General features: G+C 33.4%; 1 protein-coding gene across 1 annotated transcript in view; it reads left to right on the top strand.

Moving 5' to 3' along the window:
• ACSS3 (acyl-CoA synthetase short chain family member 3) overlaps nt 1-18,121 on the top strand; it is a gene marked incomplete at its 3' end in the record, with an annotated part of 180,470 nt that overhangs the window by 102,967 nt on the left and 59,382 nt on the right. The window contains exons 8-9 of the mRNA XM_080706415.1: nt 2,236-2,387; nt 16,855-16,958. Coding sequence (XP_080562541.1) covers nt 2,236-2,387; nt 16,855-16,958 — 256 coding nt within the window. The remainder of the gene's footprint in view (nt 1-2,235; nt 2,388-16,854; nt 16,959-18,121) is intronic.

Below are 18,121 nucleotides of genomic sequence, written 5' to 3'. Positions count from 1 at the left end.
GTTAGAATACCTCTGTGTTCAATCCCCAGTACTCTCCCTCCCACACACAAATAGTATCCTATCAAAATTCTATTATAAGTGGATATTGAACCTAAATTATAAAATGGATTGAAAAACGAAGGGATATGAGTAAGCCAAGATAGACTTAATGAGATATTTGGGATATTTATAAAGTTATTGATTTACTTCCATTATTTGCCCGTTTTCTTCTTTGTAGAAACATCACTTAAAATGCTTTTTTTTTTCAATTGATCATTTGTTGTTTGAGTTATTCTTATATTTTTATTTTGGTCCCTTTTGAGTTCTTCATATATTCTGTATATTAGTCCCCTGTCAGAGAAGTAGCTGGCAAAAATTACCTCCCATTTTGTGGCCTCTCTCTTCACAATCTTGATTGTTTCCTTTGCTGTGCAGAAGCTTTTTAATTCAACACCTTCACATTTCTTGATTCTTGGCTCTATTTCCTGGGCTTTAGGGTATTATTGAGGAAGTCTCTGCCTGTGCCTCTAAGTTAGAAAGTTGGTCTTATGTTTTCTTTTAGTAATTGCAAAGTTTCTGATCTAATTTCTAGTTCCTTGATCTTGTTCAAGTTGAATTTTGTACAGGCTGAGAGATAATGATCTATTTTCATATATGAAAAAAATTCAACATCCTTAGCAACCAGAGAAATACAAATGAAAAGTACACTGAGATTCCATCTCACGTCTTGGTAGAATGCCGGTCATCAATTATACAGGGGCACAAAGGAAAACTTATACATTGCTGGTGAATCATAAATTAGTATATTCACTAGGGTAATCAGTATTGTGGCTTCCTCAAAAAATTAGGATTGGAACTACCATGTGACCCAGATATTACAGTCTTCAGGATCTCTAAAAAATGAAAGTCATAAAACTATATTGACACATGCATACCCATGCTTATATCAGCATAATTCACAGTAGCCAAGTTACAAAGCCAACCTAGGTGTCCATCAGTAGATGAATGGATAAAGAAAATGTGGTATATACACACAATGGGATTTTACTCAGGCATAAAGGAGAACAGAAATTATGTCTTTTTTTCTTTGCAGGCAAATAAATGATATTGGAGAACACCATACTAAGTGAGATCAGCCAGGCTCAGAAACCCAGAAGTGAGATGTTTTCTCTGATATGTGGCAACTAGAAAGAAAAATGGAAAGAAGAGAGATGTAATAAAAATGAGAATGATGGAAGAGGGCTGAGGGAAGAAGGAGGGGAAAGAGGGAAGTACCAGGAAGGAAAGACCAATTCATGTCATATACAGATATGAATGTAGCTCCATAAATCTCACTATCATTTACAATGAGCCCATAAAAATGATACAAAAGCATGTCAATAATCACTCTAAAATACTTTGTGGTTTTGAATTATATAACTTATCAAAATCGTTGTATATTAATGCTTTATTTATTTATTTATTTATTTTTGGTGGTACTGGGGTTCGTGGAAACCCTTCTGTCTCTGGGCTACACTCCCAGACCTATTTTATATATTTTTTATTTGGAAACAGGGTCTCTTAAGCCAGCGAGGCTGGCCTTGAACCTGCGGGATCCTCCTGTCTCCGCCTCCCAAGTGCGGGGATCACAAGTGTGCGCCACCACGCCTGGCTTAATGCATTATTTTTCCACTGAGCACGTATACTGGCATCTGATTCTGTGGAAAACATGTATTTTTGAGTTATCTGAGGATTTGTTTTCAATGCATATAAGTTACTTTTCTTGGAGTAAGACTTTTAATTGAAAAGGTCATTGCTCAGAAATCACTAATTTCAAATCTTTCTCTTTTCTCAAATGTTACAGAATTGCTTTTGTTACTATTAATACAAATGAAAAAAGTTGTGAATGTTAGAATAGTGACCATTTTCCTCATTTTGTCTACCACACAAAGCAATGGATTTAATTTCTTGGTAAATAAAAGACTGTTTTATGCTATTAATTTGAATATGATATATATTCCCTGTGCTTTAGCTTTGAAACCTTGAGAAAGGAAACATTACAATTTGAATGCTTTTAGGAGGCTGTAAGGGAGCAAACAGGCTGTTTGATGTCTGGGCATTTGGTTTATTTATTATAGAACATGGGGTTATTTTAAAACTAAGATTTGTTGAAAATCGAGCTTGTTTAATATCCCCATGTTAAATGTATAAGTATTGGACTGTCTATAAAATACGAGACATCTTATGCAGTGACATTTTAAATGAATCTCGTTGTAGGGGAAACCTGTGGGAACACCAGATGCCGGCGCTTATTTCCGTGTGCTTGCAGAGCATGGAGTCGCTGCCTTGTTTACAGCGCCGACTGCAATTAGAGCAATCCGTCAACAAGACCCTGGGGCAGCCTTGGGGAAGCAGTACTCTCTGACAAGGTGAAGTAAGGATGCACAGGGCAAATGACATTAAAAACTGCAATCTAAACGAATAAGCGAGCATTGTAGTTTCTCTAGTAGCGCAGTACCTCTAAGGGAAGAGCCCAGAGATTCAACTGCTAAGAATAGCTCTTCTAAGTATAACTTAGAAATTTTTGAAATTTTAACTATACTGAGAGATTTTTAAATACTACATCATGTTTATTTCAGCTCGAATCTTACCCAAACATTTCTCTTTTTTAAACTACCCTGCCTATATGTTCCTTAAAAAAGTAAAATGCTGATTATGACTTCAGATGCATGTTATCTCAGCATCTGTCTTTTGAAAGTAGAAATTTGGATGTAAATATAATTTAAATTCATGTACACAGATAAAATGTGAAAATTATAGACCAAATTACACTTGTGGAAAAGAGTGAGGGTAATTTTTTTACTTTTGTTTTAATAATAATGTGCTGTGAATAGTTTAGATATTTTTGTGCTGGTTTATTGACATCCATTTTGGTTTAATGAAATACATATTCAGAGATAATTATAGCAATTTGTAACTTCAAGACAGTTTCCCATGTCAGTTCTCATTGAACTCTTTGATATAGGTCACTGCTCTCAGAAACTAAAGGAAGAGATTTTGCAGTTTGTTCAAGTGAAAATGTGGCCTTGAAGTAAGGTAGTTTAAAGTTTTAAGCTAAATACCAGAGTGTTTGAATTTTATGTTGCTATGGCCTAAGGGAATTAAAATAGATATCATATAGTCAACTACAGATGTAAGCAAGCTTTCAATCTGTTCAGTTACTAGCCTTATTTATTTTTTTCCTGTTTTAACATCACAAGATAGATCTAGAATTACCTGTAACTATATTTAGAATGTAAATAATGAAAATGGATTTTGACAAAATATGTTAGACTATCACTCTCTTTAATATATATATATATATAATATCCATTTTGTAAGATAATTCCGAGGGTTTTGAAAAAACACCAATTTTAGCTTTATATACAGTTTCTTTAATGACAAATGTACCCTGCACACAGGGCATGAAGTTCTTTATTGGCAAGCTACAGTATCCCATTTGTTTTCTCTGATTCCTATTGGTGTATAGATACATAATCTTATTCTTCACGTGTACCAAATGCTCACTAAATCATCATTCTTTTCAAATGCATGTACATAGACATGAGTATGAGATTGTAGTATAAGTAAAATGACAAGAGATTTCTCCTGATCATGCCCCTCTTTCTCTAGACACCTGTTAGTCAGCATCATGCATACATCAGTTTTTAATATCTAGATATTTGGAAATGGTTGAGGTATTTATAATATTTTAATCGAAAATACCTTCAGCCAATTCAAATGACTGTTATTAATAAATGAAAAAACAATTATTAATAAATTAAAACACTATTATTAATAAATGAAATGAAAACAATTATAGTTGTAGTTACTATTATTAATAAATAAAATCACCCCCTCTGTCAGACACAAGTTGTTCATTTTATTTAGTCATCACAGCATCTTCTTAGATAAAAGTTGTGATTATCTGCATTTTGAAAATTGAAGTCAGAAGCCAGGTGTGGTGGCACATGCTTGTAATCTTAGCATTTGGGGGGCTGAGACAGGAGGATCATGGTTTGTAAACAGCCTTGGCTACTTAGTGAGACCCTTTGCAACTCAGTGAGACCCTGTTTCAAAATAATGAATAAAAAAAAATAGGGCCAGGGGTGTAGCTCAGAGGTAGAATGCCTCTATCTCCAGTACTACAAAGAGAAAGAAAATAAAAGAAAAGAAAAGAAAAAAAGAAAGAAAGAAAGAAAGAAAGAAAGAAAGAAAGAAAGAAAGAAAGAAAGAGGGAGGGAGGGAGGGAGGGAAGGAGGAAGGAAGGAAGGAAGGGAGGAAGGGAGGAAGGGAGGAAGGGAGGAAGGGAGGAAGGAAGGATTAAAATTAGGACCAGGGAATTTAAGTAACTCTTCTGAAAGAATGAATGCAGACAGTCTTCCTAGGACCCACACTCAGCTAAATACCACAAGTAAGTTTTGGATAGTAAGGGGCAAATTTAGAAACTTACCTGACCCAGGGATTTATGTCATTTATGGAATAAAAGCATCTTTTACTTTTCATATTTTTGTTCTATTCAAATAATAACATCAATGAACTACTTTAATAGATTCTTACTTGACTACTAAGAATATTTTAGAAACAGAAAGGACCTAAAAAATGCAACACTTTATTTTAAAAACAAGAATGTTGAGGTCCAAAAGAGTTAAGTTTATGTTAAAGACTGAATAATAAAACAGAATTCAAGTCTTCTCATGCAAATTTACCTCTAGTATTAAATTTATGTTCAAGGTATTTCATAACAAGTTGACAATCAGTATAAATTATAATTGTAATCTCATGATATACAAAGTTTGCTTCTCTCTTATAGAACATTTCAAAGGATGATGTTTTCTTTTAAAATATGGTTAATATTTTATTAAAATATTGTTTTAAAATAAATTTGGACATTTTCTAAACATTTGGGTTCCCCAAGTACATTTACGAGAGTACTCTGAAATAGGAAGCCAGATGAAACTCTGAATTAATCTTTACATAATCTCATACATAAATAGAGTTCGGGAAACTAGCTTGGAAGTAATTTACTGTAATTGTCTCATTTCACAGGTGAGAAAACTTGATCATAGAGAGGTAAAATAACATTCACAGGATTACAGTGCTGCTCCTGGCAAGCTGGGACTAGGTGGTACTGCTTAGAATAGCTTGTCACTCTGCAGTTAGACTTATTGGTTTTACATACACAATTTAGAGCCTTGTGACATTAAGAAAGTTACATAATTTCTCTATTCTTACCAGTTTTGTTGTGGTTTGGAACTAAAGATTAGTAATAGCACAAAGGTATAATGAAAATCAAAGGGGCATGATACAGGCAAGGTGCTCTAAATAGTTGTTAGACTAGGCCTTAATTATTATCATCATTTTCTGCTTTCTCATTTACCACTGTTTTTAATTATAGCGTGGTGATTTATTTTCCTATGTTCTTCTAGCTCAATTTTAATTAAGTCAGAAAAAAATTAAATGCTGGGACTTCTATTCAAGATTTCACAGCAACTTAACTTTGATGCCTCCTTTCTCTTCCAATTATCTAGCAATGAGGACGAGAGACAATACAAAAAAGAAAAAGCAGAACATCAGGGATGAGCTTAAACTAAGGTCAACACTTCTGTACTCTAAAAAGGGAATTGATTTGCAAAGTGGTGAGGTTGGCTGAAGCCAGAGACTTGTAAGGTGTATGAGCAGGTGCTGGCGGCATGATAGGGAGGGAGTCAGCCTTTCTCTGCTTTGACAATGGAATCAAAGCCAGCTCAGTGCCTGAAGACAACCTGGATACTACTTCCCACACATAAAAGAAGATGAAATACTCAATATCTATTTTTTTTCTGGGACTGAGATTTATAGCAAGCTTTGGGCTAGGGGTCTGAGTGAGAAATAGCCAACAACGGGAGACTGAGCTAAACCGCACACCTGCCATCCTGGAACAGGATCTGTGATAATTGTGCATCACTGTGAGTTAATAGTTCTGTACTACCATTTTACCATTGGACTTCTGGGAGATAGTTATGGCATGGATGTACCTGTCGGACAGAAAGGGTGAGCACAGGAGAGAACTCGAGGAAGAAAAATAAGACAATCACTCCTAAAAACAGAGCCTGAAAAATAAGATCCCTAAACATATAAAGACATCTAAGTCTAATAAAATTGATAGTTAGAAAATGAATTATTTCAGTTGAAATAAATCTTCTGTAGTCAGTTCAAAGTTTAAGCATGTTAAGATTGATAAAAGTTGTAAAATAATGACTTTTACATAAAAATATTCAAAATATAAAAGCTGGAATTGGGCATAGTAGTGCATGCCTGTAATTCAAGTTTTGGATGGACGAGACAGGAGGATTACAGGCTCAAGGACAGCCTCAGCAACATAGAGAGGCTTTCAACAACTTAGCATTTTAAAATAAAAAATATGAAATAAGCAAATAAAATAAAACAAGACTAAAACAAATTAAACTGGGGATATAGTCCAGTGGTAGAATGCCCCTGAGTACCCCCACACACATACAAACACAAAATAACTATAAAAATTGAAATGAAATCAATGGTTTAAAATCATTATAAATAAAATAAATAAATGTTAAAAATAAAAATTCTATTAAAACTACCTGTGAATATTTAGGAAATTATCCAGAATGCAATGTATATATACAGAGAAAGAAAAAGTTCAAAAGAAGATTGAAGGGTTAAACGAGTGTTGTGTTCATATATGCCTCTACCATCTTATGCCTCATTAAGATGTATGACTACAATGCACCAATAAAAAAGAGAAATCCACAACAAGAAAAAAATTAAAACCTAAAAATATTTCTATTCAAAATTTAAGACAATAATGAGAGTATTATTAAAATTAAGGGGGGGGGGAGTAGTAGGAGAGCCAGTATCTGGGAATGTTAAAAATTGGCAAAAGACATGCATCTTAGAAGAAAATGATCTCTCTCCAAGCACCAAGCAGGGTAAATGTAAGTAAATTCACTTTGACATGTCATTTTGAATTTTAGAACATCAATCGAGGCTATAGAGAAAATCCAATAAACTACCAGAGTGACTTGACAGATCTCCAAAAAGAAATGTCAAACCGATGCCAATAGATGCCAGAAGACAATGGAGTGAGATCTTCAAAGTGCTGAGAGAGGATAATTGTCAAACTAAAATTTTGTTATTGAAGAGTGAGGGCAAAATTAAAAAAAAAAAAAATATATATATATATATATATATATATATGTACAAAGCTAAGAGGATTTAAAATCTAAAGATTTTAATAAAGTAAAAATAGATGTAGAATGGTATAATATACAAAAACAGTGACAAAAAGATGAAATATATAGATGAGTTCATGTAATTCTTTTTCCATCAAATTATAAAGAGATGTGTTTCAGTACATTAATATGATAAAAACAGTCACAAAATGGTGAGGAGGAGTTGGTTCAAAGGAAATGTGATAGTCCCCAATCTGTACTGAGGGAAAGGATAGAGAAGGACTAGATTTGGATGGAGGTGGGGTGAAAATTATGTCCTATTAGATGCAAGTATTTGTTATATTGTTATGTAATTCTTCTACTTAAGACACTGGTATTGATGCATGGATTTTTAAACAAATGTTGTTGGGATAACTGGATATATATATATATATATATATATATATATATATTAGTTTTATACCATGTCCCCTGTTCAAAAATAAATTTCAGCTGGTTTAAAGACACTAAAAAATAAAGCAAAGGGTTAATATTTTCAGAAGAAATCATATATGGCTATTTTAATATATTTTACATGCTATTTTAAAGCATAAGTCACAAACCATTAAGGAAAATGTTGAAGAAATTTAACTACATGGAAATGAATAATTGCCTAATAAAAGAATAAACAAAACTAAATGACAAATTATACGCTGAGAGAAGATAATTGTAACATATATAACCATTAAAGAATAAAGACACAAGAAAAAAAACACAAGATATAAAGAGATTTTACAAATCCGCAGTACCACAAAAAAGCTACTAAGGAACAAAACAAACAGAATTTTATTCTCATAATATGGGCAAAATAAAATAAAATATCGAATAATACAAAGATACGAAGCTGTACCTATACTGCTAGAGAGTATACATTTGAAGGGCCTAGTAACATTGAGTATATGTGTGCCCCATGGTCAACCCATATTAATATAGAGGGATGAGAATGACAAAAATACTCAAAAGTATAATAAACCTATTCCTAAAGGTTCTTTGAAGGTTTTTTTTTTTTGATAATGAGACAAAACAAAAAGGCAATAATTACATGTTTAGTCAAAGCAGTATAAAAGGTAAATCAGAAAGATGTCAGCTGGTTGGTTGATGAAAAGTTCCTAGTGCTTTTCCCCTACACACAGACGCACACATACATGCATATGTGCTTGCATGTGCACACACACACACACACACACACACACACACACACACACTCCCAAACAATTAATAAACTAACTACATTGCAACTAAAGTAACCAAAGGAGAGCACTGGAGATCAGCAAAATACCAGAAGAACTGCTGTTGAACACACAAATTCAGGGTAGCTGTGTTAAGAAGGGAAGTAAAGACTACATCTGTCATCCTGTTCCCACACTCTGGATGAGTCTACACCACTGCACCCACATGGAACCAGAACCATCATACCCTGCCAGCCAGCAGCCATGGGCCCAAATGCAGATCTAAGTCTTCCTCTAGGCAGGTTAGAGTTTGAACGAGGTGATTGCACTACTAGATGTACCGACAACAGCACAGGAATAAAAGAAACATGAAAAAGTAAGACACTATGACACCACTAGAAAAACACAAAGACCCTCCAGGAGCTGACTCCACAGGAATTCAAAACCATGAGGTTCTAAGAAAGGAAACCTCAAGTCAGTGGCTGGCTCACTTCTCTACACACTTTTCCTTTGGGGTCTTTTTTGCTTCAAGAGCTCATTTGTCTCTTTCTTTCTTTCTTTCTTTCTTTCTTTCTTTCTTTCTTTCTTTCTTTCTCTCTTCTTTCCTCCTTTCCTTTGTTCTTTCTTTCTTTCTTTTTTTGGTGGTACTGGAGTACCTGGAAACCTTCAGGCTACACTCCCAGACCCATTTTTATATTTTTATTTGGAAACAGGGTCTCTTAAGCCAGCGAGGTAGCTTCGAACCTGAGAGATCGGCACATGCCTTGTATGTGTGTGGAACCTATGGGTGTTCTTTCTGCAAGCTACACCACAGCCCCGTTTTATTTTTATTTTAGAACATGATCTCACCAAATTGCTTGAGGGCTTTACTAAATTGCTAAGGCTGGCTTTGAACCTTTGATCTTTCTGTTTTGGCTTCCCAAATACTAAACTTACAGGTGTATGGCAACTTGATCCATGATTTATCAAAATATTATTTTTTTGGTATCAGGGGACTTTCTACCTTTGAACTACACCATTAGCACTTTTCAGTAGTGTTTTGAAACAGAGTCTCATTAAGTTGCTGTGTGTCTCTTAGTTACTGAGGCTGGTCTTGGATCTGTGATCCTCCTGTCTCAATCTCCCAAGTACTGAGATTACAGGCCTGCGCTATCATGGATCATTCTACCTCTGAGCTACACCCACAGTCCTATTTTTTATTATTTATTTTGAAACAGGGTCTCATTGAATTGCAAAGGGCCTCACTAAGTAGCTGAGGTTGTCTGAGAACCACAATCCTCCTGTCTCAGCCTCCCAAATGCTGGGATTACAAGTGTGCACCACCATTCCTGGCTAAAAGATGTGGATTTAAAAAAAAATTTGTTTTGGTTCTGGGAATTGAATCCATGGTTGAAACGGTCTTACTAAGTTGCTGAGGGCCTTGCTAACTAGCTGAGGCTGGCCTCAAAACTGCTGTCCTCCTGTCTTTGTTTCCCAAGTACTGAAATGACAGGTATGCATTATCATGCCCAGCTGTCAAATGGTGAGCGTTTTGTTGTGGTGGTGGTTGTTGTTTTATTTGTTTTTTTTAATGCTTTGCTTAGATTTTCTCATTGTACTTGAGATAAATTGTTGGATGAAGTGCTACTTAACCACTGAAAGAAAGGGCAAATCCATGTGTAATATTAATGTGGGTGTCTTTACATTTTAAAGTGAATTTTATTGGAAAGCAAGTAGAAGAAACTAGAATAAAGGAAAGAGAGAGATAAGCACAGAAATACTGTTGGCAAAAAGTAATGATGATCTGTCATGTAAACTAGAAGTTGATGAGGCATCACTGAAATAATCTATTTTTATTCAACATCTGTTGGCACAAGTGAGGAATGATTTTTGCTTGTTTGGTAGTTGATGGACCTTGAAAGAAATATTCATTTTGGTTTTCTTCTGCTCCTGCTTTATTACCTGAAAATTCTTTATCAGACTTATTTTTAGTTTTTTATCCATTTCTATGTAGCTTACTTTCTATCTGGGGATAAAATTTATTTGACAACACATCCATTTTTTTTCATTTTCACTTTTGCTTAATTTTCAGCTTCATTTGAATCTCAGATTATGTTCAATTTATATAAAATTGCGGTAAGATACATAGGTTTTATGCTCATTAATTTCCTCCCCTCTAGTTTTTTCCTACTCTAGATACTATACATTATCATTTTATGTTTTTAGTACAATAGATTAAATAGCAGATTCACCTGTGTATTGTCAGAATATTATCTGCATGTTTAATTAGTCAGTAATAATCTAGGAGATCACTCATCCATAAAACTGAGCTTTATAGTATGGTCATATTTTATTCTTTTATTGGTGCATTGTAGATATACAATACAGTGAGGTTCAAAGTGATACAAACACACATGCACACAGCACTTGGTGTTTTACTCAGGATCCACTCCACTCCCTTCACCCCATACATGTTAGTGTGATTGGTTGTTACCTTCATATATAGACCTAATTTTAATTGAACTCTTTCCTTCATGACTTCTACTTTTCACTCTTCACTTCCCTCCTCCAATCCTCCTCTATGATTCTACAGGTCTTTTTACTCACTTTTCTGAAATCCCTTTTGTTCCTGTTTTCTCTCTTGCTTCCACTCATGATCCTTGACCTTCTGAGACTGGTGATCCCACTTAGCATAATAGTCTCTAGTTTCATCCATTTTTCTGAAAATTACACAATTTTTTTATGCTTGACTAAAATTCTATTGTATGTATATACCACAGTAATGTTTTACCCATTTATCTGTTGATGGACTCCTAGGCTGGCTCCATAGTTTGGCTATTGTGAATTGTGTTGCTAGATACATGGATGTGCGTGTATCACTTAACATTTTGACTTTGTCTTTGGAAAAGATACCCGGATGTAGTAAAGCTGGGTCATATATGGTTCTATTCTTAGTCTTCTAAGGGACCTCCATACCAAATCCATGGTGGTTGTACTTTACAATCCCAACAACAATGAGTATGTGTTCCTATTTCCCCATTTCCTAATCAGCACTTATTATTGTTTGTTCTCTTAATGATTGCCATTCTAACTGGAGTTAGGTGGAAATTTACATTAGTCTTGTTTTACATTTCTCTGATTGCTAGTAATGTGCCTATTGAAGACTTGAAATGGAGTTAATGTTATTGTGAAACTGATATTTTACATTTTCTCAATTTTAAGTAGTTTCAATAGCCACATGTGACTTAGTAGCTACCACATTGTACAGTAAGATTTTGAACATATATAATTAATACAGGTGAACTTACCCTTGAAAAAACCTAAATTACTATACAAAAATGGTTAAGTTTTTACTCTTTGAAAATCTATCTTTAAAATGAAATACAATTTTGAATTTTTCAATATGGGCATTTTTTGCATTGTTAATAAAATAACTTTGAGGTCATTAGTAAAAAATACTTTGTTGAAAAATATTACTATATTTTTACAAACCACTAAGCTTTCTTTTAAAAAGAAAAACAATCATGCCTAAAATAATTTCAAATTATATATTTATATTATGATATTTTCCTTTAATCATCATGTTTTTTAGCAAATCACATACCATTTATAGTTTTATTTACTAAAAGTAATTGGGAGTTAAATAGTACATTATTTAATAATTATTAGATTTTAAATTGCTTCTTTAGTCTCTAATTTGTAAATTTTATATTTTTATTATTTTATTTTATTTTATTTTTTTGGTGGCACTGGGGATGGAACCTAGAGGCCTTCTACCTCTGGGCTACACTCCCAGACCTATTTTATATTTTATTTGGAAACAGGGTCTTTTAAGCCAGCTGAGGCTGGCTTTGAACCTGCAGGATCCTCCTGTCTCAGCCTCCCAAGCGCGGGAATACAAGCGTGTGCCACCACGCCCAGCTGTAAATTTTATATTTTTGATAATATGTTTCTTAATGGTATACAGTTGGTAGGAGATAATTGAAAAATAACAATAACTTTTAGCAATTTGAAGTATCTTGATTGTTTTTAACATAATTAGGAAAAGGAATAATTTTTATAATTTGATAATTCTAAATTTCTCATGATCTATTTCCCATTGCTTCTAAGAAATAATAAAATGGTTTTAATGAAAATAGAAGGAGTTTCTGATTTGCAAAGAAGCCAGATATCACTTTTTCCATCTATTATGGGATATTATACTTTTTTTGCTTACTGATGCCAAAATGAAGATAGCTACTCTATTGATACTAATGTAATTATAATCCGAAGAGAAAAGCAATAGAATTATATTATAAAACTATAAATAATGAGCACTAAAAACATATAATAATAAAATTTGCTATCACATAGAAATTCAGTGCTAATGCATGGTTTGCAATTAATTGCAAAAGATAAAAAGAAAAAAATTAATTAAAACTTAAAACTAGCAATATAAAGATATTGACTACCCTTTGGCTAACCAATAGATTTGTACTGTCTTCTAACACTTTTTTAATTGCCAATAATTTACATCATGTCTTCAGTAGTAAATATTTTTTATTCTGGATTTTCATTTTCATATATAAACAAAACACTTGCCATCTGGACCATCTTGACTTCTTCGAAGCAATCTATGGCTTGATATATGATGGAAATGTGTCCTTGATATCTGTAAAACTCTTCCTTTTGGTTGTGCTTTGCCTACACTGTTGGAGTCAGTCAAATTTGTAATTTTATAAATTTTAACACAAATGATGTAAATGTATACTGTTCTTCATCTCCATTTTTTTTAAATATCAAAAACCTGGTTGGTAAGAAATGACTAAAAGAGTATGTTCAGATTTTTTCAGTCCTAAAATTATATTAAGAATATGTCCTTTATGTTTTAATTATGTCTTATTTTTATATGACATCTAAAGTCTTTAGTGTATTAACCTTGTACCAAATTTTAAAACCATTCAGTACTCTTTGTTATACTTTAATTTACTTTCAAAACAATGGATAAATATTTGTTGTATTCTATTATATCATTTTTGTCAGATGAGGTCATATTTGATCATCTAAATTATAAACCTCCAAAAATATATGCTTTGATAATTGTATTTAAAATTATAAGTACATATGGAATTTGTCAAGCAATTCTTTGACTTATTTTTCATAGTTTCTGCCTTTTATTAATCCTCCTTCTTACTGCTTTCCTCATTGCATAATCTCCTTTTTTTCATTTACAGAGATTTCAGTATTGCCCTAGCAGTCATGTGTACTGTAAGAAAGTACTCCAAAAATTACCCGAATGACTTCTTAGCAAAGAATAATCATAGGTTCTTTTCTGACATAAAATTTGAAATAATTCTTCTCTGTCTTTACTGAGATATTGAAATTTTACCTTTGGTATTTATGATGAAAAAGAATAGCTCCTAGATATTTTGGTTATGTGGGTAGAAAATATGTTACTGGGTAGCTACTCAAACATTTTTGACAGTTTATTGTGCCATCATCTGAAGTTCTATGAATGTTCCTGGTTATTTAACCATGAACCCTGAATTTTTCAAGGATGTTTTATAATGATATCCTTAAAGAACATTAAATAGTATTGTCTTAGTTGTATTTAATGACAAGTTCATACCCTTGCATATACATGCACATGATATCTAAGTCAAAAGAAATTCATTCAGACCAGAGTTAAGAATTCTGTTGCTCCTTCAGAAAATCATGGTTTTCCTTTATATTGTCCTAAATAGAAGCCATGAAGCATATATGGTTTCTGAACCCTTGAAATGTGGTTAAGTCCAAATTGGGACTTAGCATGAAAAAAAAAGATATCTCACTAGTAATTTTTATATGTTACATATTGAAATTCTAATATTTTGGATATACCTGACTCAATAAGATATATTATTAAAATTAATTTGACTTTATTCTTACTTCTTTGAATGTGGCTTCCTGAAGATTTTAAACTAGAGGTATTTCGTATATTTGTGGTTCACGATATGTTTCAGTTGGATCAAAATGATCAAGATAATTCTTATGTTCCAGATACTTCATTCCAAAAAATAATATATTGTGACTAGGTAATTTTATTCCCTAAATATCTATATATTATCAGATGCAGATCTTTTTCTCTCGGAAAACATGTGGAACAGTAATAATTTACTGTTTTACATCATGGAAATAAAAGCTCTTTTGATATTCTTAACCATAGTCTAATCTATCAATAAGAATTACCATGAATTATTTCAGGTGGTATCACTTCCAGTGCAGATGCCATGTAATTTCTATTTAATCACTATTTATTATATCTAGAAATTAATTGATGTGTATTTTCAACAGCTTGTTTGAAACTAGAATATTCTAATTAAATTTTTCTGTCTTTCCCCAAACTTTTCTGTCTTTCCCCTATATTGAGGCTAAAGTGCAATTCTGAAGCCAAGATTATCTATAAAAGTTACGGAGGATGTTAGGGTCAAGTTGATAACATAACTTGATAAGTCTGTTCATTTAATAATCCATCTTTTCTTGAAGTTTATGACAGTTACTTCTAACACTTTCTCCTGCTTAGAGGTTCCTTCAGGGACTTGAGTCAAGGGGTCATGGGCTTTTTTTCTGCTCTCCGTACCTGTGGGGTTTTTGAGTGGTTTTGATTATCTTGACAATAATCCTTCAATTAACCAAATCTTATTTCCTTCATTGTCTTTCTATATTATAGCCTCTCAGCCACTATAAACATCATCAACTCTCAGAACAAAGATGTTTTAAGATCTCTAAGTTTAAAATTGCCTTCTCCCACATTAATACCATGATTTGACTGATTCTGCCTTTATTTTCACAGAACATTTTATTTCTTATAAGACATCTAAATTTTTACTATACAGTTTCTTCTGGTGTTTCTTTTCCATTTTGATTTTTCCTACATTACCTTCCTGCTACTCTTGATTTTTCTATATTCCTCGGACATCCTTTCAAGTACCAACCTGACAGCCATCCTTCTTTTCTGTATTTTTTTTTTCCTTGCAAAGCATCTCAGGTTACCAGTTGAGTCCATGGTGACCAACTGGCTGCTCTTAAGTTCTTTCATCTTTATGTTGGGTCCTTAAAATTTCCTAAAATACTAAAATAGACATTCCAGAAATCTTCTTCCCTGGAATCATTGTTCCTTGTCAATTTTCACATTTTTAGAGACCATGTTGCCCTCTCTTTAAGGTAAAAGAATGAGTCAAACTGGTATAAATTTTGCCAACTCCCTACCTCTTCATCATTTTGAGCCTCTAGAAGTCAAATGACCCTAAGACACTCATAGTTTTGTGTGGGAAATAAACAACAAATAGTTGTTGAATGAAATGAATGTTTATAGCAGATAAGAGCACATTATTGTGAAAGCATAGAAGTAGGAATAATTGAATATCCATGTAGCCACATGAAATTTCATGGTAAATTAAGAGGACAGCTGGTTACACTGTGCAAGGTGGACATGCAGGGTTTTGTGTTTTTACTTTGATGACAATGAATTAACTCTTCATACACAGTAGCCAAGGAGATATTGAAAATGGAAGAACAATAGCCATTCTTTCAATGAACTAGGGTCAAACTAATTCCATATTTCTATTTCGTCCTTTTCACTTTGTGAATATTCTATCTGCCAAAGATGCTTATTCTCATAACCCCATCATAACCTTGTGTTATTCTGGGTAAGAACTTTTTTTAACCTGGAAGACCACAATCATGTTTACTTTTATCACTTCATTTTCTAATACATCTCTGAAATAAGGAAAATATGTTTTTGATATCAGAGTAAACTTTTTTTGTGTATGGTACTGGGAATGGAACCCCTTGGTCAATCTACCTCCGACCTCCACCACCAGCCCTGTTTTTTATTCATTATTTTGGAACAGGGTCTCACTGAGTTGCAAAGATGCACACTAAGAAGCTGAGGCTGTCCTCAAACCACGATCCTCCTGTCTCAGCCTCCCAAATACTGGATTACAAGCCTGCGCCACCACGCCTGGCTCAGAGTAAACTTTAATAGAGAAACTCAGAGAAAAAAAAAATAGATGCTTTGGGGTTTGAATATTTTTGTTGCATTAGCTGATACTTGTGATTACATATATATTTTTTGCACACCTTTTAGGAGAATACAGCAGTCAAACTTGAAGATAAAATTAGCAGGGATAAGGTTAAAGAGGAAAAGGTTTTTCATGTTGAATCATTAGAAGGAAATGACAGATACATTACAAAGATAAACTAAATTGCTCTTCTCAAAACTGAGAAGCTGTAGCTTTAAATTCTGCTTTTTGAAGTACATCATTCCAATGCTAGGATGTGTATTTTGTTACATTTGGGCCCAAACAAGTAATAGCTCCTACCATTCTACAGTATGATATATTGGTAATATGGCTATTTTACTCTGACATGATTGATATGGTTAAATTCTATATTTTTAAAAGTATAGATGAAACTAGATTTCTTTCCAGGAATGACTTGAATCTTCTTTTTACATTCAGGTTCAAAACATTATTTGTGGCTGGAGAACGATGTGATGTAGAGACCCTGGAATGGTCCAAGAAGGTCTTCAGAGTCCCAGTCTTAGACCACTGGTGGCAAACTGGTGAGCATTTTCCATGCATACGCAAACCTACTGCTGCTGAAATGCTCAAAACCCCACAAAGACCGGAGGCGATCCCAAGCTATCACTACCAGACACCAACTTAGGATGCAGGTGGTTCCAGTTTCAGTAGAAAATGGCAGTTTTTAGACTCTAATATTGTTAACAATATCTGTATAAGTGACTTTGTGAAGGCCATTCTCTTAGTCCACAGATACAAACCCCTAAAGAACTTATTATCTTTCTTTCTTATATTCAGTGAGTTACCAAATTGCAGGCTTTCCTCCGGAATGTCTGTTGAATTCATCCCACTTTCTACATTCCCACTGTCTGCGCTATGGAAGAGGCATTGTCATCTACCCTCATTTAAATGACCTTCTCCCTCTTCTTTGTCCCCCCTGCTTTCTTGCTGAATCTGCACATTATTCCCACGGTGCTTTATTTTAATAATTTTTTTCCCGAGCACTATTCCTGTCATAGGAGTCTCTGGCATTCTTTTTGTGTGTTCTGAAATCTAATTTCTTCTGCCTAGCCTTCAAGACAGAGAATTTTATTTTTCTTATAAACAATTATCATAGTATATATAATTTACTTATGTACTGATTGTGTTTATTCTCCGCTTTCCTCTCACTAAGAGGTCCTTAGGAAACAATTTTTCATGTTAGATACATAGAATATATACTTTGGAACAGGCAAACAGGAAAAATCCAACTCCTTTCTGCTTCCTTGGAGGGTGGCTTTGTATATATGAGCGTGTGATCTGGAATTGGTTTTCTTCTTTACTAAGTGCAGAGAATCTTTTCCCTCTGACCCAATGAAAGTACCTATGAGTTATGAGAGCCTTGCAGACTTCAGAAATACATATTTCAATTCAGTTCTATATAGTTTAATGCATTAGACAAACCCTTTTATATTGGTGCTTTTGGTGCTATCATTTCCTGAAGATAGAGTTTCAAACTTGGGTTAAAATTGATAAAGTTTTTGTGGAAAAATTAGATTTAATTTTAAAAATAATTATAGCCTGGAAGATCAAATAGATAGCTAAAACCAAACTTCAGTGTTTTAGATTTTAGGTCATGATACTGAGAAATTATGCTTTTGGTATTATCTTTTTGGAGTATCTCTTAGGGGAAAAATGTTTTCTATGTCCTTTATAATATGAAATA

The sequence above is a fragment of the Muscardinus avellanarius genome, assembly GCF_963383645.1.
Source record: "Muscardinus avellanarius genome assembly, chromosome: 11".
Lineage (NCBI taxonomy): Eukaryota > Metazoa > Chordata > Mammalia > Rodentia > Gliridae > Muscardinus > Muscardinus avellanarius.
This window is presented reverse-complemented; position numbering and strand designations above follow the sequence as displayed.